General features: G+C 54.5%; 3 protein-coding genes across 3 annotated transcripts; all 3 read right to left on the bottom strand.

The window, feature by feature from the left end:
- Positions 1-315: 315 nt before the first annotated feature.
- Positions 316-3,675, bottom strand: JKF63_05757 (uncharacterized protein; the record flags this gene model as incomplete). The annotated part of the gene is made up of 1 exon (XM_067901711.1): positions 316-3,675. The coding sequence occupies one exon, from the start codon at positions 3,673-3,675 to the stop codon at positions 316-318; it is 3,360 nt and encodes a 1,119-aa protein (XP_067757737.1).
- A 5,635-nt stretch (positions 3,676-9,310) lies between these two features.
- JKF63_05756 (uncharacterized protein) lies at positions 9,311-14,989 on the bottom strand (the record flags this gene model as incomplete). Its single annotated transcript, XM_067901710.1, has 3 exons — positions 9,311-11,980; positions 12,011-13,752; positions 13,819-14,989. 3 exons carry the CDS (start codon positions 14,987-14,989, stop codon positions 9,311-9,313), a joined length of 5,583 nt encoding a protein of 1,860 aa, XP_067757736.1.
- Positions 14,990-18,491: 3,502 nt separating this feature from the next.
- JKF63_05755 (uncharacterized protein) lies at positions 18,492-19,733 on the bottom strand (the record flags this gene model as incomplete). The annotated part of the gene is made up of 1 exon (XM_067901709.1): positions 18,492-19,733. One exon carries the CDS (start codon positions 19,731-19,733, stop codon positions 18,492-18,494), a length of 1,242 nt encoding a protein of 413 aa, XP_067757735.1.
- Positions 19,734-21,091: the final 1,358 nt, after the last annotated feature.

Raw genomic sequence — 21,091 nt, 5'->3', positions numbered from 1 at the left:
TAGCACCTGCAGCGCTTGTCTTGAAAATGATACACAGTGATGGCTCAGGAGACCACAGCGCGTGTCTGCGTGACGACGGGGGAGAGGGTAAGAAGACAACGATAGATTCGATCGAACGGAAAAGCAGAGAGGCCTGGCTGCTGAGCAAGGGGTGTTGACAGTCACACACAACAACACGAGCATGAGGAAAAACATTGTACAGACGCAGGCAGAGAGACAGACAGACAGGAAACACCAAATACATATATATATAAACAGAGTTGTGTGGGGGAGGGGGTATGCATTCATGACTGTACTCCATCGCGTTCGCAACCCTCACAAAGAAAGACGTGTCGACGAGTGAATTACCGAAGGCCCGCTCGACGAAGGCGGTGATTTATCGACAGGGCGCACACACCCCAGCGGTGGGCGCTTTATTGGGGGATTTTTCAGCAGACCAGCCGGCGCTGAAGGACTGCGGCGCAGCTCACCTCTTGTCTGAGCCTCCATAGGCGCTGAGCTGTGGGCGTTAGCACCAACATCAGGAAGGGAGACATCTCTCATCGGTGTCGCCTCTGTGGCACTCGGGAGCACTTGAGCGACATTGGGTGAGGTAAGCGATAGTCGTTTGCTATCTCGAATCCGTGCCGAGACGGAGGTGAAAAAGCCGCTGAGTGTCGGCTGGCCAGGCGACTTCGGGTTCACCGGAGCCTTGTTTGATGCTGTCCGTGATACCTCCAGTGCCAAAAAACGACGCTGGAAGTTGGGCTGTCGGTGGCGTATAGGGGGCATGCTAGCAAACGAGTTTGGGGTTGGGGTTGGGGTTATGTTCTCAGGCGGTTGCTTTGATGAAGATCTTGCGAGCGCAAGCGCAGCTGGTGGGCCGCCCGTGCTGCTGGAGCAACCAGCAGATGTGCTAATGCCGCTGTGGTGGAGGCACGGTTCAGCTACCCCAGACTCGGGCGCACAGCCGAACTTAGGGGGTTCGGTGTACGGCTCCGCGTTCAATGACACAGCTGCAGGAGTCACGCAGGGCTGCGGAGTTGAATAGGGTAAGTCTTCAGCACTGGCATCCCCCTTCGCATCAGTTGTGCTACTTAGCGCTGCGCATGTGTGGCTCAGCTGCATCCGAAGGGTGTCATTTGGCCGCAGGATCTGCCCGAAACCCTCACCCGTCGAGACCACGGCAGAGCTAGTTACTGGCTGGGGTGATTGGAGCGTCTTTGGCGACAACGCTGTAGACTTTGTAGATGGGGAACTGGGCTTGATCTTGGACATGGTGGTGGACAGTGGCCCTTTCTCCTCCTTGGTGCGGTCGACAGCAGGCATATGCGTCTCTGACCGCGTTGAGAGCCTTCGATGAGTCGTAATTGTCACAGAGGGAATGTGCGCAGGCACTAATGTGCCGGAGGAGGTCGAAGAGGTAGGAGTTGCATCCACGGTGATCGCAGCTGCAGTTGCAGTTGCAGCCGCTGCCGCAGCCGCAGCCGCCTCAGCCCTTTCGTCCTCCTCCGCTTTTTTGCGCATGCGCGAGTACCACTCCTCACTGCTGACGGCGCCACCCACACCGAGCCACCCGCCACCGTCCCAGCCGCCACCACCGTTCGTGTTCACGGTGGTGCTCATGTTCGCATAGCCACCGGAAGTGGTAGTGGTGCCGCCAGACGTTACGAGCCCCCCGCCCCACCCATTTGCGCAGTTGTTCTCCACCTGCGACACGTCTGCGCGGAGAGCCGCATCTCGTACAGAGGGGCCAGGAGAGCTGTGGTGCACACTCGTCACGACAAGTTTATCATCGACGGTGGTCGACCTTATCGTTCCGTTCAGCTGGCGAAGCACCTCGTCAACACGATTGCGGTGCCGCTCCCGCTCCCGACTTTCCTCCTCGCCGTCAGAGTCGCTGTCGTAACCACCGGTTCGGCTGAGTGAATAAAATCCGCGCGGCATGCGAGGAGGATGAAAAACCCCGCATCGCGTGCTCGAGGAATGCTGGGAGGGACTTTCGGGAGGGCTTGCGCCGTCCATGTGACCGCGTGTGACACGGTGTGACACTGAGGGAAACCAGAATGTGTCATGGCCAACCTCGTACGCGCCCTGTGAAACACAGCCTGACGTCTCCATCACCTCGAGGAGCGGGTTGTCATCGGCGCGGTTAAATCGACCCCGTTGCTCCCCGATGCTCATATTCTGCTCCAGCCTGGCGCTACTCGGGTCTTGGGTCGAAGCGATGGGGGGAGAAAACATTCCAGAGGGCGTCGGCGAAGAACACACGCAGTTTAACGCCACACTGATAGGCATCATCTCTTCGTCCATCACAGCCATAGAGTGTGACGACATGTCACGGCCGCCACCAGGGAGGACACCTGTCACAGCCCTCTCGAGTCGCTTTTCTCCGCTACTAGAGCGAGTTTTAGTGGCACGGTGCGACATCCGTTCCAGGCCACATACGCTGGTGTTGCTGTGACTACGTCCAAAGCTATGATTTCGAGAACCGCGCAGGGGACAGCCGCTCACCTGCTGCGATGCACGCAGCAACGCCATTTTGGCGTCGCGGACACTTCGTGGGTTCATTAAAGTATATTGCGAGATCTGAGAGTCACCAGCCTTGCGCGACGGCGACTGTCCTTGAGGAGAGCGTGTGCTCGCTATTAGTCCGACGCTTTGACTCGTTGACCGAGAAAGAGAGCCGCCGCTGACCGGCCTGTGTCTCAGAGGCCCCATACGCAAGGTGACCGAGCCTGCCACCTTCTCGTCATAAACACCACTGTCGCAAGACTGCTGCAGCCGACTCGGACTGCCGTTTCGGTTCCCCAGGTACGTCGACCCGAGAGGCACAAACTGTGCCCCACTCGTGTCAAGGCCAGCATTATGGGTGGCGCCTGTGTCGTCGCGGCGCAGCACCGCGGGCTGCGTGGTGCGGGACGACGGCAAAATCAGCGGCGACACAGAAAGGTCACGTCGAGTGCGACTTGGAAGGGTATCGTTCGCAGCACTCAGACGCCGTGAGACACTGCTGGTGCCGCTTGGGACGTTACAAACGCGCTCGCTCGACATGGGGAAGGCTAACGGCGACGACGGGGAGGGCCAGTCGCTCTCGCCGTCGTCAAAGTGCAGCTCCTGAGTAATGACACACGCACCACCGTTGATGTCAGAGGGCTGAAGAGGATTACGTAGACCAGTTCCGTGAGGATCGTCCATCATGGTGCCCTGCGATCCACTCCCGGTGGATCTTGTCTGAGAAGCGGTACCACTGGGAGCGAGACTTTTACGTGACTTCTTGTTACCTCTCCGAGTCAGCAACCCGGCTAGCCGCATGTAACCACGGTAGTTACGGCATTCTCGCCTGCCAGCAGAGGTGATGCTCGTGCTGTCGCTTCGTGACTTACAACTCCTGGATTCCTGTGCTTGGAAGGGCGATGTCTCGGTTGCGGAGAGCAGACTCAAGGAGCCGGTAGTGGCGATGCCATTCATCATCGTATCTTCACCGCTGCTGGTTCGTTGCTTGTGACGAGGAAAGAGGGGGTTGTGCGGAAAAACCGCATCAATAACTTCGGTGGACGATAGTGGATGCAGCCATGACGTGGCGCTGCCTCTGCGCGAGGCACAGTTCTTGCTCAACTCCCTAGTCAGCGACACTGAGTCCATCAGCAACGCCGACTTGACCCCGCCCGTGGCCCCAGGGGATGAGGCGGGCATTGTGTTTGCGGTTGTTGTCTCCTTTCAATATATATATATATATCCGTGGCAGATGTTTCTGCACTTACCAAAGTTCTATAGACTGCCACACTCCCCCCACCCGCCCACCCCCTTTGCGGCCGCAAACAGGATGAGGCAGAAAAGGGGGAGGGAGGTGAGGGGGGTAAGGTGCTCTGCGCGTCAAAATAAGCGAGCAAAAAAAAAAGGGGGGGTCTCGTGAGCGCACAACAAGCACGCACACACGTCAAAAGTATAATGAAAAGAGACAGAAACCTGAAGATCACAAGGACTGTAGCAACACCATACACAGGCACACACAACCGGAGAGACGGAGGAGAGGAGAAGGGGGAGGAGGAGGGGAGGGAAGGGGGGGGGGAAGCAAGTAAAAACACAGAGAAAAAAAAGTCCAACAACAATAAGCACAAGAGAGAGAAGCGCACACACACGCAAAAAAAAATACGAAATGTGAAGAAAACACCCGCTCAGAACGGACAAACGTCTTTGACTGCCTCTGTGTGTGGGGGTGTGGGGGAGGGGGTATAAGTGGGAGGGGAGGGGGGGAAGGTAGCGGATGTGGAAACGCTGAAGACACAGACGATATATACACACAGAGACAAGAAAGAAGAAGGGATGAAAGACAAGGAAAAAAACAGAAAGTCAACTATGTTAGGGGGGGAGAGAGGCACACTCAACAACATAAATATGTACGGTGCAAGATAAACTACGTGTGATACAGAGCTCCTATGAAGAGTGGGGGTACATACATATGCAGAGAAATGCCGACGCCTCCCCCTCGCTCACTTGCGCAGAGACCTACACAGGGCCAGTTGACTTTGGCTGCGAAGAGAGGAGAGAAAGCAGCTGCGAGACGAGGGCAGGGGTGGTCGGAGAGGGGGGCGGGGGGGCGATGACCTGAAAAAGAAAAACAAAAAATAATCAACAGCGCCGAAAAAAAGGGGGAACACACGAAACTCCTCACACACACACACACACACTCACACAGAAAGAGGAGAGAGGAAGGGAGGTGGACGGGAAGAGACAGAGATACAAATAACAACAGAGAGGAGGAGTGTGTGTATATATATAGTGCGTGTATCTCTGCCAGCACGGACGGATGAAGAAACCACAGTGAGAAGGAAAAGAAAGAGGGTAAGTATGCCGGGAGAAAAAGGGATGTGGAGGAGAACAAGGTGCGCTTGTATTTACTCTGTTCCTTGAAATGTTGCTCTTTTTTTTTGTTCCAGGTTTGTGTGTGTGTGTGTGTGTGTGTGTGTCAATAAAAAAAAAGAGGAAAGGGTACAGACGAAGCCAAACAACGAGGATAAGACCGAGAAAAACTAAGAGAGAACTGGGTGAAGAACCTCTCAGCCAAACACAAACAAACACACCAGCGGGGGGGGGGGGGCAAAAAGTAGGGGGAGGGGAAGAAGAGAAAACGATGGGAAAAAGGGGGAAAGGGGCCAAAAACACGAAAAAGTACAGAGAGCGACGCAGGCGGGGGTGTAACACGGGAGAAGAAGAAAAACGACGGAAAAATTGAAAACAGAGAAAGAATGGTTGGGAGTCACATAAAGCGAAGATGCGGCTTCAAGTGAAACACACGCGGGTGCACAAACTTTGAATAACACCCCTGCAAGATATATCGAAGAGAGGGGAGAGAAAAGCAGAAAGCACAGGAGCGCAGACGCCAACGAAGGAGGGGGAGGGGGAAAACAGACAACCACATGCAATCGCACAGGTGGGCTCGTACTTGAATCGCCAACGCACTTTCGTTGCGCCTCCCTTTTTTCTTCTCTAGATGTAATGGTGGGAAGACAATACACACATGCGCCTCAGGGCTGGCACGAGCACAGAAAACACACACACACACACAGAGGCACGAGCAGAAATATATATATATATATATCTGGGACACCCGCCAGCTGCACACACAAAAAAAAAAAGACGGCCAAAAGCACAATCACCCCTCCCCTCTCTACACGTGTGTGTAAGTGTGTATGTTTGCGTGTATGTGTGTGTATGTGTACGTGCGTGCCGCGCTTCAATGAAAAGATGAGAACAAAGACAGCGTCGAAGAAAATAGTAAAACAAAAAGTACAAGTTTGCTTGCAGAGATTGGTGTCGAATAGAGTGTGTGTGTGTGAGTGTGTGTGGGGGGGGGGGGAGTACGGAAGGAGATGAGGGGGGCCTGTTAAGAATGGTGGGAGAAAAAAAAAGGGCTTGTACAGTGAGAAAACAATTAGCGTTGTGTGAGCGCAGGTGTGCGCCAGAAAACACGTGAGTGATGAGCAATCGAGTGCCTCCCTCTCGTCAGATAATCCCTCAGAGAAAAAAGTGGCTGTGAGAGGGAAAGTTGATGAAAAGTAGATATTGCTTCGCTGAGAGGGAGAGAGAGATGGGGGAAGGGGGAGGGGGAGGGGGAGGGGGAGGGGGAGAGCAGCTACTCTTCACACTCCGGGGTCGTTGAGGGAAGGTCTCAACGTGATAAAAATAACAAAACAGCTACCGAAAAAACAAAGAAAAAAGAGAAGTGAAAGAACGCCCTAACGTCAGGAACACACACAGAGAGAGAGAGAGAGAGAGACGCGCACCCACAAGGAAACTGTTCAAGTGCACAAACCTCAGAGTTCATACATAAAGCCATGAGGGGAAAAAAAAGGGGAGGAGGAAAAAAAAACAGCAGGAAAAAGAAAACAGCAACACCGGGCACAAAAAGCTTCAGATCAATATTATAAACAAAACAAGTGGAGCGATGATGAAAATCATACACGCACAAAACACAAACAGCGAGGAGGAAGACCGTGGCAATGATTACGGCAGACTGGAGGGAATGGAAAAAAAAAATGTGGAGAAAACGCCAGAGTGGAAAAACGGGGAGAGAGAGAGGAACCACTCGTTTCTATTTTATATGTCGTGTAAGCGTTGCAGAGAGAGAGAGAGAGCGGGGGTACGAGGGGAGGGAAGGGGAAGGGGAAGGGGAAGAGGGAGGGGGGGCGGGAGTGATATAGAAACAAAAAAGTACCAGAAGAAATGTGAGCCTTCCCTTAAGCAACAGCAAAACAAGAGAGACCGCTTAAGGTAAAGGGGGGAGAAAAAAAAACAGTGGGGCAAACGCTGCGACCAATACGGGTGGGTGTGTGTGCACCCCTCCCCCTCCTCCTCCTCCTCCTTCAGTCTTATACACGAAAAAAAGTCGTAATAGTTCCACTGTAGCACACACTTAAGAAGGCGAAAAGAATCCAAAGTGCGCCCCTCTTTTTTTTTTCCTTCTAGTCCTCGGCCAACTCCCTTTGGAACCGACAATTATTATTTCCGAGATGAGGAAAAAGAGGAGGGGGAGAAGGGAGAAGGGAGGGGGGGGTGAAGGAACAGACTGCGCCTTTTTTTTGCCTTGAATGCGGAGCTGGCGTCGTTGTTGCTGTTGCTGCTGTTTTTTTTTCTTCTACTCTCTGATTGATTTTCTTTTTTTATTACGTGTCCTCCCTCGCCGCCTTGACGGAGCAAAAGTGGAGAAGAAGCTTCTCTGTACCTTCCCTTGGGCCCCAGCAGAGAGGAGCGCGCGCGCCACCTGTGGAGGGCGTGGAGAAGTAAAAGACGGTGATGATCACAACACCACAAAAAACTGCTGTGTGTGTGTGTGTGTATGTGTGTGTGTGTGTTTTAGCGAGTGGGTCCGATGGTGTTCGAGTGTGTGTATTCGCAAGTTAAAGAAGGGCGGTGGGGAGAGGGAGGGGAGGGGAGTAATAAAAAGGCCTGAAGTCGAAGAGATCTGCCGGAAGGGAGTAAAAGAGGGCACACCCCAATACGGCCCCGCTGGATGGGTTGGGGTCATTTTACAATGAATGCACCTCCACAGAGGTTCCCTCATCGAACATCAGAGAGATGAGGCTCAGCGCCGGTACGCCCAGGGGGTGCAAGCACATCATGAAGGAAACACGTTAAATTCCCAGCATGTGTGGTCGAGGACACGAAAGACGTGCGATGTCTCAACACAAGGAGCGCGGGCCGGCGGCAGCGAAGACGCATAGCTTCAGATTGCCGCATGTATACTACACACACAGCTCTTCTACGAGTTCACAAAAATGGGAAAAAAAACGAATAAAACTTGGGCGATACGCATTTTTGACATTTTCTCCCTGCCTCCCCTGCGGTAGACTTTTTTTTTGAAAAGGGGGGAAGAGGGAGAAGCGCGAGAGGTGTCCATTGGATATGGGTAAGGGGGGGGGGAGGGAAGGAGAAAACGGAATGCCCCGAATGCAGTGCCAATCCATTTTTTCTTGCAAATCTGCTTTCTTTCTCGCTCTACTTGTGCAATGACCGCCCCCGCCCCTTAAAATAATGCAACGCGTGTGATGCATAACGCCCAGTGAATCCATCGCCTATGCGACGGTTCCTCTGAACGAAGTGGACAACACAACACAACACAACACACCCCATTTGGCTCATGGCAAAGAAAGGGAAAATCGACAACAACAACAAAAAAAAGAGAGGTGGACACCATAAACGAAGAAGTGGGAAGAAGAAGCGATGGAAGGGGGACCAACGCATAAACTTTAAAAGAAATATAAAAAGAGAAAGAGATCGATAACCCAAAAAAAAAGCGAAAACGTGTAAAACTTTTTCTTCGTGTGTGTGTGTGTGTGTGTGTGTGTGTGTGTGTGTGTGTGTGTCGTAAAAAGACACACGCACGTGCACACACACACACACACACACAATCAGAGAAACAAATGTTTAGGTGCGATGAGAGAGAGGGAAGGAGGGAGGGGGGAGGGAGTGCAGCAAAGTAAAATGAACTAGAAAACAAAACAAAAACTGTCGATGTCATTCAGCACTCATATACATATGTACACATATATACCGATAGAGACAGAGGGAGGGGAGTTGGAACAACAACAAAAAAATAAAAATAACCAGAATAGAGACGAAAAAGAGAAGAAAATACCTAAACACCAACATGGGGACTTAAAGTTTATGATCAAGCGCACAAAAGCAAACAAAGCAAAAAAAGAATTGCACCACTTGTTGTGCCCCCTTGAACAACTACACACACACATACACACACGCACACAAGTACACACACACACATACATTCGTCTTACTTCCCTTCCCTCTCTTTGCTCAGCGTCCCTACTTCAGTCGTACAGCAACATCACATGTGCACCGAATCCCGCACCCAAGTCAAGCCCTCCATGTCTCCTAAGAGCAGCACCCATGGTGCTTAGTCGCCACGCAGTACATGCCGTATGGGGGAGTGGGGGTCATCAATGAGAAGAAAGATAGGTGGGACGTGTTCGAGTCACGTCACTACTCTGCTTTTCATCCGGGGATGCACGACCGTGCCCTACCTGTCGCTGGTCACTCCGACACAACTCCATGTAGGAGATGATTGCCGAGTTACACAGCAACGAGTCGCTCTGACCACCATATATGGTGTAAGCACTTGGCGCTGTCAAAGGCCGGAGATGTTTTATGCACTGGCAAGGGAAGGAGGGAGGATAGGAGCCGCTTGGCTTCACCGTAGAGTGAAGGGCAGCCCTCATTCCCCCTGTCATTGGGGGCCATTGAAGCGATTATCCGACACTGAAATGAAGGTGCCATCATGTGTGATAATCACCACCACCACCAGCGAGACTTCTCACTCGAGGGCGAAGGCCTTGAGGTATGGCGGGGACCACGTGAAGAAAGGGTGCGTGAGTGCCTGTGCGGCTGTGGGACGGAGCTTCGGATCCGTCTGCAGAAGGCGTCGAAGCAGATCAAAGAGCAAGAAGCGTTGCTTCATCATGTCGGACCGCACCGACGGCGACGGCTTCGCGTCCGGGGGAATCGTGGAGGGCTCATTGGCTGGCACGTACGGTTGCAGCCCGTGGCTCATACGGCGCTCCTCAAGCGTCAAAGGGCAGTGTCGCACCAGGTCCTGAAGGGTCTCGTAAGTGAAGTAGCGGCGGTACGGCAGCGGCTCCCCTCCCACCATCTCCAGATAGCTCTCGCGCGTGCGGAGAGCGAACGACCGAGCCTGCTGCGGCGCCGCTGATAGAATTGCCCCGGGCGTCTCGGAGAAAGGAAAACGAGACACCGACGCACTGGAGCGGCACTTGGGCAGCACTTCTGGTTGAGTGTAAAACAGTGTGGTGTTGTCGCCCTTCTCTACCAAGTAGTCTGGCAACGGCCCGACCATCTCCTCAATGAGCGAGAGCTGGTGGTGATCATTGCAGCCGGGGAGCAGCGGCATGCCTACCAGCAGCTCCGCCAGCACACAACCAGCCGACCACACATCAATTCCGGAGTTGTACGGCGCCCCAACAATGACCTCTGGCGCACGATAGTAGCGGGACTGGATGTATTGATAAAATGGTCCGCCGTCGTAGCAGCTCGAGCTGAAGTCGATGAGCCGGATGTGGGGACGCGGCATCAGCGGTGCCGACGGCTCCACTGGAGTCTCCTCTCTGGGCACAGGTGGTGGCTGCATCCTGCAATCACTGCGACTGCAACCACCATCAACGAGACTGCGCAAGGACACGCCGCTGGCAGCGCTGGAACGCACGCCAGCCGACTGGCTCAGGAGCGGGAGAGGACGAGGATGGGGGGTAAGTAAGTCCATCTGCTCCAAGACAGTAGCGTGGCTGGTGGAGCTGCGGCCCAGGTCGCAAAGACTCTGACCTCTATACGTCGCGAGTGCCATCGCTGGGCAAGAAACTTCGAGGAGTGTGTTCGAGTTCTCTGGCCTCCCATTCTGGCAGAGTCGCTGCTGCGCAACACCGCCAGGGGCTACTCGCAGTGACTTGTGCGAGCGCCCTGCCAGCGACGCAGACGCTGCGTGCGCCGGTACGGGAGACTCAGTACGCTGCTGGTGCCATGGAGGCTCAGCGTTTGGCGACAAGCAGCGCAAAGAGCCATGTGCGGCCCCGGTGGACACCCTCAATGTTGAAGCCCTGTGCAGCGTCTTGGTTGTGAGAGTAGCAGTGTTAGCCTTGACATCTCCCCCCGTGGCACCAGAGACAGGTGTTGCGGCTGCAGTGGCAGAGTTTACTGGTGGCGGTTCATTCTTCGGGGGTGGGAGCGTACCACTGCAGAAATCAAGTGAAAACAGCACATTCTCTGGTTTGACGTCTGCGTGGATGATGTGGCACTCGTCGTGTACCAACGAAAGGGCTGAGAAGAGCTGTGCGCCGATCGACCGTATTTGGTGCATGGGAAGCCCTCGGTGATCATTCGAGGCGATGTACTCGTACAGGTTGGCACCGTACCTTTCCATCACTATGCAGTGGTGACCATAACAAATGCCGTCGGCGAGCACCTTCGCAATGTGAGCGCAGCGCAGATCCTCTGGTGGGGGTGGTGGGGGTGATGCAGACATCGTCCTAGCAAACGCATCGCCTCTCTCCACTGTGTTCGAAGATATCGGCGCGGTCTGCGCGCCTATCAAGACAAGCATCTCCGCCTCCAGGACCGACTGCTGCTCCAGCAGTGGCACGCTTTTCACGACTTTAACGGCGACAAGAGGTTGATGTGTGGGGACCGCGTCGACGCTGCTGAAGGGGAGGTAGGCGTGGGAGCAATTCCAGTACTCGTAGTCCTCACCCTCGATCCTGCTTGGATGAACGAAACAATTGTCGCATATACGCAAATCCTTGCAGAGAAACACCTGCCCAAAGCTGCCACGGCCCAGTAAGCTCACCACCTCCAGCCAACCCATCAAGTGCATTCCAACGTACACAACCAAATCCAGGGAGTCGTTGTCCACTTCCCGCTCTATCCCGTCGACGCCGTGGACGTGATGCACGAGACGCTCCGCCTCCGTGAGGGCGCGGTAGTACCGATGCTGCGGGCCTCTGTCACTCTCGTGTGGTGGACAAACGCCGGCAGCATCGCTAGCTGAGTCGGCAGTGAAGTCAGTGCATGGAGCAGTCTGCTTGTGGGGGTGCTCTTCCTGCGCCTCCTGGATGCACTTGAGGGATAGGCAAGACACGTTACACCGCTTGCTTATCGAAGACGAGGTACAAGACCCCACACAGCCCGCCAGCGGGACGTGAGTGCCGCCGCTGCTGCTGCTACTGCCTGCACGGTTCGTCGCTGGGGCGCTGGATGCTGCTGTGACCGTTGTAACGGTGGCAGGCAACGCCGACAGAGCCGTTTCGAGGGACATCATAGAACCTTGGACCTCCGCCGTATTCGCCCCCGTCAAGCCCACGCGCTTCTCGACACCGACCACGTTCGCCAGCGACGGCGCGACAGACGTGCTCTGAACCTCTGTGAAAAATCGGGACTGGCGCGTGGGGTCCCCCGTGACGGATACCGCAGTGCTTGACGCAGGCACTGTGGTCGCTGTTACCATTACGGCCGACCTGCTGATTGAGGCGCGCTGTCCATGACGGCCAGTGTCTTCCACCCCCTCCCCCCGCACGCGCCGCGCCTCCGCCTCACGGATAGAGCACAAGTTACTCTGCAAGAACAGCGTCAGCTGCAGCAGCGGGCGGCACTCTACACGACGCAGAAGCGATGAGTCCCAACCACATGGCCGCGTGGACGCAGCAGACGAGAGGGCCGTGGGTGAGTCACTGCCGTTATGAATCGGGGTCGCAGCAAGGCCTGGAATTGTGGAGCCATCGTGCGGCGCGATAACCGGCGAGAATGAAGGCGCGCGCACGCCAGATGCGCTGCCGAGAAACTGGTGCGGCAGCGTCTGCCTATTCGGGTGACTGAGACTAATCCTTTTACCGAAGCTGTAGTAGCCCGCCGAGCGGCCCATAGCGCTGGAGGAGGACATCCATTCGAGAGACCCCCCCGGACGCGTGGCCTCAAATACGACGCCGGCCGTTACAGAGGCGGTCGCACCCACTTGCGCCGCGTGTGGGGGGACGAACGTCGACAGTGGGGCAGGCGGCGTCAGAGGCCGCTTAAAACGTTGGGGGCCCAGAGCCTGCAGCCCCTTCGGAAAAGCGGAAGCAAGGCTTTTGGTGGAAGGCCGTGCACGCAGTAGGCGCTCGTAAACCGCGTAGACCATCTCCAGTTTTCGGGTGTTGCCGCTGTCAGCAGGGAAAGTCAAGCCACGAGCTGAGCTGGGCAAAACGTCCGCAGGAACAGCAGGCTGAGTGAGGTGGTGACCGGCACCGCCAGTGGGCTGACACAAGCTACCGTGCGCATCCGAGGATGCTTGATGCGGGGGAGTTATACGGGACATCTCTGCAGGCCCGCACACGCAAACGTTGCCAGAGTTAGACGGGGCAGTGACTGCCACCTGAGAAGGCGGCGGGGCTGCTGCCTCGTTGGGGGTGCCGCGCCTGCCGGTAGCCTCGAAACCGTTGCGAGTGAATAGAGGCGGCTCGGTGTTTTGCTGCGGCCGTGATGCCGGAGCGAGGGTTGCGCGAACGGGGTGACGACTGCCGCGCCCGGAAAGTGGGACAGGTGACTGTCTCCCCGCTCCCACGCACCCCACCGTGCTCCCTGCCGCCGTCCTTTTTTCTTTCCCGTCCTCACTTAGCGAAAATTTTCGCGGCGAGAAGGTCGAGCTCGACCTGCCCAAACTTGGAAATCTCCAAGTCTGGAAGGGCACCCCTGTGCCGCTGATACTCAGACCCGTCGCCCTTGCATCTGCCGCTCCACTACTGACTCGGTGGATTGACCTCCCATTCTCAATGCCACCGGCGTACCAGGTGTTCATCGAGCACGCGGTTGTCACCGGCAGCACTGCGCTTGACGAAGGGAAGAGTGCACTAGGCGTGCCAGGGGAAACCGGAGAGAAGGTGAGGAGGGCGCCACCTGACGTCGCGCCGGTACCGACATCGCTGTCGGTAATTCCACGGGTGTGCGCGCCATTGCCCGGTGCACCGCTTTTCGAAGGTTCCTCCGACACGGCGCGCGTCACCTTCGCGAAAAGTGTCAACGGCAGTGAGCCCTTCACACTGAGCCCGTTGTTCAGCAGCGCATCCTCCTCGTCGTCGTCCTCACAGACGGGGCACATGTTGCGCTGAAGCGCCTCCTTGAGTTCGAGCGGGACAACGTGCTGAAAGTCATGATTGTAGACGCTCATGTCGCGCGTCAGGTGAGGTGAGTACGGCGGTTCGGCCTCGGTCGCAGCAGCAGCAGCAGCAGCGGCGGCGGTGGCGGTGGTGGCTGAGAATCGAATGGGGTCGAACATGGCTACGACTGCCGGTGGCTGATACGGCCCGCAAAGATCTGTTGATACACTTGCCTGTCGATGTGCGGCTCGCACCGGTCCATCCAGATTGGGAGCTGATGAGCTGCGCCGTGAGTCCCATGGCGCCTGAGCAACCACACCAGGGCTGGCAGGGTGTGTCACCGAGGCTTGTGATAAAAAATGTGAAATGGCGCCAGCGCGCAGCTGCCCGCCAAACAGCTCCGACTCGGAGAACGATGTCAGTGGTGAAGAAGATATCGAAGTGCGGGTACACGGCCGTGAATGGCTCGTTCGTAACGTCGATGTCGGCCGGTCGCTGTCGCTGCAGCTGTCCCCCCTTAAAGAGTTGGGTGAAGCACATCCTCTCCTCTCGTGGCTGCGACCGCTAGCATGAGCGTGAACAGAATCATGACGAATCGCTTGGAATGAAGGCGGCACGACGAGGCGAGAAACGGGAGTAGTGACGGACCCCGTGTCAAGGAGAGGCTGAGAATGGTAGATGGCCTCGACACGAGCAGCCGTGTCGTGGGCCATATGCTGAAGGATGGCGACCGATGTGCCCAGTGCGTTTGTGGGCACTGATGACATGCTCGTACAACCGTGGATTGAGCGACCAACTCCAATAAGAGAGGACCTCACAGGCGCTGCCAACGATACCGGTGCAGCTGACGTGGCTGTTTCGCTGGAAATCCCAGCCTGATCGCGCAGGCGGCCCGTCAAAATGATGGGCGAGGCCGAGATGGACCGCGGTGGCGAAGCGATGCTGCCGCGCAGTGACGCCACGCCAGCAAGCGATGTGTGCCGCGCACGGCAACCCTCCAGCCTCATTCGAGAGATGTCAGCAAACGACATGTCGCGTCGGTTCACGACTGACCCAGATGAGGAGTCGTCACCGCCGTTGATTGCGATGGGAATCTCAAACTGCTCGCGCTCAACGAATGTCAGATTACTGGCAGTGAAATCTAAAGTGGCGTCAATGACAGTCGCGCCAGGCACGCGGCTGGTGTCCACCATGGCTGCTGCGGTTGCCGGGCACGGCGAAGCAGCGACGGCTGCGACCAGCGTATTCGACGCTTTCTTCCCTTTGGTATGCGGACCATCGGTAAGCGTAGAGGAGAGAGCCGATGTAGACGACTCAGAACTGTGATACGCGTTCGTCAGTTGATCACTACTTGACATCAGGGGAATGAAGAACAAATGAAAAAAAAAGGGGGCAGGGCAAGACAGAGCAGGGAGAGGAGAGAGAGAAGGGAGGAGGAGAGAGAGAGAAGTAAAAAAAAACGAGAAAATAGACACAGCGGTGGCTAAAACTTGTGAGAAGCAAATAAGCACGAAAAAAAAAAGAAAAAAGGGCGAGTGTAAAAACACACAACTAAAAGGGGTGGACAAACGAAATAGCAATGCGAAAAAGGCATGATGTGATAGTGCTCGTACCGATTGTGTTGAGACCGCGTAGCCATGAAAAACGCGTGACGGGTGTCGATTAGGGGGAGGGGGCCCGTGTGTAGTGTAGTGGTGATAACAGGTGAATCAGCCTATGGTCTGCTCTCCACTTTTCTCGTCACCGCAAGCGCGCGCAAAAACGTGTCGACACCCCACACACACACACAGGGGCGCACGGACGCACGCGTCCAATCGAGAACAAAGCTGACGACAAATAAAAGGAATAGAGGGGTCCCAGTGCAGCGAATGTGAAAAAATAAATAGGGGTAAGAGTGCCCTCCACTCTGTTCTTGCGCGAGCGCGCACAGACGGACACGAGCACACACACACACACAAAAAAAAAAGAAACAGAGGAAAAATAATCTGGACGAGACCAAAGACGCGCCCAAAAACCAATCGAGAGAGACTTGGCCCCACAGCGCCCCGTGAGGACAGGCCAAGCGCGTAAACAAAAAAAAAATAAACTGCTTCAAACTCTAAACCTGGGGAGCAGAAAAAAAGGGGGTTCAGAAGTGCGACTAGATTTTGTACTCTTGTGTTCTTTCACTCTCAACCGCCAACAAGAGCGACAGTAATGGGAGCCGACGAAAAAAGGAAAGAAAGCAGCTGGGAAAGAAAGAGGAAAACGCGGTTTAAAGAGTAAGTGAGAAAGAAAGAGGGGGGGGGCAGGCGCAGCACAATTTCAAAAAAAAAGGGAAGAGAATGCAATCATACAAAACACACACACACACACACACACATATCCTCTATATATACACATGCATATATATATATAGAGAGAGAGAGACGTTGATATTATACACACACACAGACACACACAGCGAGCGGAATGGTATCTATATATATATATGTGTGTGTGTGCGCGTGTGTGTGTGTGTGTTTTGTTAGCGAAACGTTCCCCAAGCTAACGTATTTTGTTCGTTTGTTTGCACACGTGCGCTGTCGCCCTTTTTTTACCCCCCACCCCTCCCTTCCTTCCTTCCTTTTTTTTTCTTCTGCCGCCCGTTGTGGATGAATCGTCTTTTATTCGGTATTGGGGGAGATGGGAGGGGAGGGGGGCTCACCGAATGACAGAGGTGCGATCAACAGCAGTAAAAGGCGAAAAAAAAAGAAACGGAGTGAGAAGAGAGAGAAAACACAGTCGCGTCAGGCTGCACTTTCGTGTCAATCTCGGTAGGATGCGCTGCTGAAGACGGATAGACGCGTCACAGAGGCAAAAAAAATAGGGAAAAGGGAAAAGATTTGACACTACTAACAGACACACACACACAGAGAGAGAAGAGCCACAAGAGGAGGGGGGATACGAAAAAAAAAAGAGGAGGAAAGCCGATGAACTCTCTACAGTCGCGCACACACAGACACACAGACACAAGGTAAGAATGGAGAAAAAAAAAGAGGAGACCAAGAAGGGGTCGGATGGATCACGGTAAAAAAAATCAAAAATGATTTGAAGTTCTTCTTCTCGTTTGTTCACTTTTGGTGGAAGGGGGAGGGGAGGGAAGGGGATGTCGTGGAAAAAAAAAACGAGGATGCAGCCAATATGGAAGAGGGGAGAACAGAGTGAAGAAAATCCATCAAGAAGAGGAGAATAAATATTATCTTGGATAGATACAATAAGAGCAGAGCAAAATATGAGTGTAGACGCAGACAACCATACCAGAATAAAAAAAGGAAGAAAGAATGTGTAAATCGGTGGATGTCTGTTGTTGGGTGTATGTTCCAGTGAATTTGAGAGGAGTGACCTGCGAGATGTGTGCCGGATGTGTGTGCGTGCGTGCGTGTGCGCGCGCGCTAGTGTGCTTGTTTGTGAGCGCGTCAGTGAGAAAGAGCAAGCTCAGGTGTTGGGCGCGTAACTTTCTTCCTTTACCCTTCGTTAGCTGCGGTCCGTATTCGCCTCCCCTTGACCGAGATATGCGGAATGCCTTTACAGCAGTTTCGATACAGAGAAACGGAAAAACAATAGTGCGATGCGCGCCAGAGTGCGCGTGGGTCTTTGGGGGTTTTTTTTATTGTGCGTCCGATGTACTCCTTTCGCCCCCACCCCCTGCCCTGCAAATGCGATGACCGACGCAACTCTAACCTGTCAGCTCACTCACGATATTTGTGTGGGTGTGCATGCACGCGAGTCAGGCGCCTGTAGACTCTGAGCGCTGCACTGGAAACACTCGGTAAAAGCAATGACACCGACTCGCAAGTAACAAGCGATGAAATCAGGTATATACATACGTGTGTGTGTGTGTGTGTGTGTGTGTGTGTGTGGAAGGGAGGGGTGGAGGAAGATCGAATGTGTCTCGCGCAGGGAAGATTTAAAAAAATCTTGTACGGAACGTGGCGAGTTAGTAAACCGGGCAGACGACTTAGATTCACTGCTCTTCTGCTGAGGTTGCACCAGGAAAGTTGGAGGTTGGGGGCTACAAGTCAGCAAGGGGGAGGGCCGCTCAGTGGTGTACGTGCGCAGTGAGGTGGGCAAGGAGGCAGCACATCCATCGAGTATAAAGCAATTTTATTCAAAGGGCGCGTGTGAGAGTGGAGCGAGAAAAGTTCGTTGTGGACAGGAAAACGATTAGAATGAGGTGTACACATGAAACGAACAGGGACGTGAGCCTGCGATACCGACTCTCTGCTGGGTGACCGGTTGGGAGGGGAGGAGGGGAACAAGGAGGAGAAGGGCGGGGGAGGGGGGGGGGGTCAGCAACGCTGTCCCGATCACTCCTGCCAATGTATGGCAGATGCAGGTTTCTGTCGTCAATAGGACAATATATATATATATATATATATATATATATTGGCTGCACAACTACAACATTCTACAGCTACACGTAAACAGTAAACGCTCGGCAGGTGCGGTGTACCCCCCCCCCTCCCACCACCACCACCACCACCACCACCAACACAACCCCTCTCTTGAAATGTGAAAGGGGCTTTGCAGAAAACTGCTGCGTGGGTAGAACAACTGCACGGGACCACACACGAGAAAAAAAGGTAAAATATAAACAGGAGCGCAACGCACAAGATGCGCTCGCACGCAAAAACATGGTTCACGACCACCTGAAACGAGAGCACGCTTATCTGCATGTCCCCAGGGGTGAGACGCTAAACACACACACAAAAAAAAAAGACCACGCAGCAGCGATACGCTCAATGCGCCCTCGAAGCGCAAACGCCATCGAAAGGCGGTAGCGATGTAGTTCGCTGCGACTCCCCCCCCCCCCTCCCATCCCACGCAATGGGAATAACATCATTCACAGTGGTGATGACCACCCTTGGCATCTTCGCGCTTGGCGCCTTCGCGCTGCTTCAAAATGTTCTTGATGTAATACTCACCAGCCTTGTAGGAGCTGCGCACCATTGGACCCGAGGCGCAGTAGAGGAAGCCCATGTCCATCGCCTCCTTTTCCCACATCTCAAACTCTTTTGGGTGGGCATAGCGGGACACTTTTAGGCGGGTGCGCGAAGGCTGCAGGTACTGACCAAGGGTCACCGCCGACACACCTGCGGTGCGCAGATCGCGCAGTGTACGCCTCACCTCCTCCTCCTCCTCGCCTAGGCCAAGCATGATGCTACTCTTAGTGAGCATCTTGCCATCCGTCCACTTCGTGACGTGCTCGAGTGTCTGCAGAGACTGCTTATACGAAGCGCGTCGGTCACGTACGCGCGGTGTAACGCGCTCTACACACTCGATATTGTGCGCGTACACGCTTAGCGGGGTAGCAGCGAGCTGTTCCACCAACTTGAGGTCACCATGGAAGTCGCCCACGAGGGCCTCCAGCATGAGCTCCGGGTTTTGCTCCTTGATGGTATGGATGCACTGGCTCACGTGCGAAGCGCCGCCGTCCGGCAAGTCGTCGCGGTCAACCATCGTCATGACGATATAGTCTACCCCCATCTCTCGCACGGCGGCAGCGACATTTTCTGGCTCCTTTGGATCTAGCGGAGGTGGACGACGGCTTGTCAAGACCGAGCAGAACCGACACCCACGCGTGCAGTGCGAGCCCATCACCATAATGGTGGCCGTCGCCGTGCCCTCGTCATCACCTCCGCCCCAGCACTCACCAATGTTGGGGCACTTGGCCTCCTCGCACACGGTGGAAAGCTTCTTCTCGCGCATGCTGCGACGAATGCGATTGAATCGCGGGCGGTGCGTCATGCCCTTCGGTACTTTGAGCTTCAGCCAGGGCGGAAGGGGCTCAGTCCCTCGCTTGATAGGACCAATCGACGCGACCGACGGTGCCACACCATCGGGCAACTCCACAAAACTCTCCAGATCGTTCATACCCGTCGTGTCTGACTGCAATCTTTTGCGGAAGCGTTCCAGAAAGATCTGCTTGTAATGCGGATCTTTTTTATCAACATCCTCCATTATGTTGCCTGTCACACTCGAGGCCGCTGTGACATCGGCGGAGGCAGCAGCACCGGCAAGCGGCGACACGCGGTGTGGCGCCGCCGTGGTGCACAAAAAAGCCGAAAAGCGTCGCAGCATTGTCCTTCTTTGCCTCTTATTTTTTTTTCTCTACAGCAGCGTTACTTTGTTCTTTTGTGTGTTGCGTGACCGTTTCGCAGTGCCCCTTTTTTTTTATCGGATCTGCTGTGACGTCAATGAGTTGGGGTTTATGCAGAGAGGGGGGGGTAGGCTGAGAGTAGATGATAGGCCCCTCCTTTGACTCTCACAAACACACGCACACCTTTTTCCTCCCCAGAATCACTTCGTTTACTTTTTTTGTCGCCTCCTTAGCTGGCTCGTGTTGTGAAAAACGAAGAGGAGCAGAGAAAAAAAAAAACGATCCAGAAAAAAAAAGGGCAGCAGAGGTTGTGGCAGTAGGACTGTGAGAGAAATCGGTCAGACCCCCCCCACCACCTCTCCCCCCACCTACCGCGCCTTCGAGTTGGTACACGTCTGCAGCGGCGCTAACTGATGGAGTGGCCTGCGCTTACCCGACTAGCGATCGCTCCTGGTTTACGCACAAGAGCGGTGAACGCACACAAGCGAGGGGGTAAGAATATATATATAAGAATATATATATATGTGTGTGTGTGTGTATGTATGCGCTTCCGCCTCTCGAAGTGTGTATGTGTTGGAGGGGGGGGGGAAGTGACAACGCCTAATGTAAGAGCTGTCGAGGTGAACAAGTGGCAAGGAAGTGTCCAACTAAAAGCGAAGGAGCAGGAAAGGGGGAGAGATAGCCAATTTTAGCTCTGAAGAGAGGCAGCTCGTGAGAAACCACACACACACACACACACACTACAAGTGTTGTGCGTCCCTCAAGTAATGTGGCCCTGCGGCACGTGCCTCTGCGCAGTCAATCGAGAGAGGAAAACGGAGCACTAAGACCGCTGCAATGTCGCCCTAAAGCGCACGAACAGATAAATATATTTTTTTCAAAAATGAAACGCTTACCTTTTGTTGTTCGCGATGGAGCCGAGGTGTACGCACCAGACTCGCTCACTCAGTGAGATCCGATGCCCGGACAGGATGTGTCTGTGCGGGTGGGAGGGTGGGCCGGGGGGGGGGGGGGGATAAACATGCTTTTCCTCAGTAGTACGAACTGTTGCACTAACTCGGAGGCTGTTGAGAGTTGTGAAGTAAGCGGCACCTTGGCGGGCCTCCGACGTATGCGCAACAGCCATGGCACCGTTGCCATCTCTCTTTCCTTTCCGAATTGACTCACCACACCACTCGAGATCGCACATATACATATATATGTTCACCAAGGCCTCTGGGTCGCCCCCTTTTTTTCTACATGACCACGGCTGCGCTCTACAACCATTACATGTCTCAGAGCAGAAAAACTCATCAGTTGTGATTGCCGTTTTTTCTTTTTTCCCAATTCCTCCCACCCA

The sequence above is a fragment of the Porcisia hertigi genome, chromosome 19, assembly GCF_017918235.1.
Source record: "Porcisia hertigi strain C119 chromosome 19, whole genome shotgun sequence".
Lineage (NCBI taxonomy): Eukaryota > Euglenozoa > Kinetoplastea > Trypanosomatida > Trypanosomatidae > Porcisia > Porcisia hertigi.
Note: the sequence above shows the minus strand (reverse complement) of the source record. Positions and strands in the feature narration are given on the sequence as shown.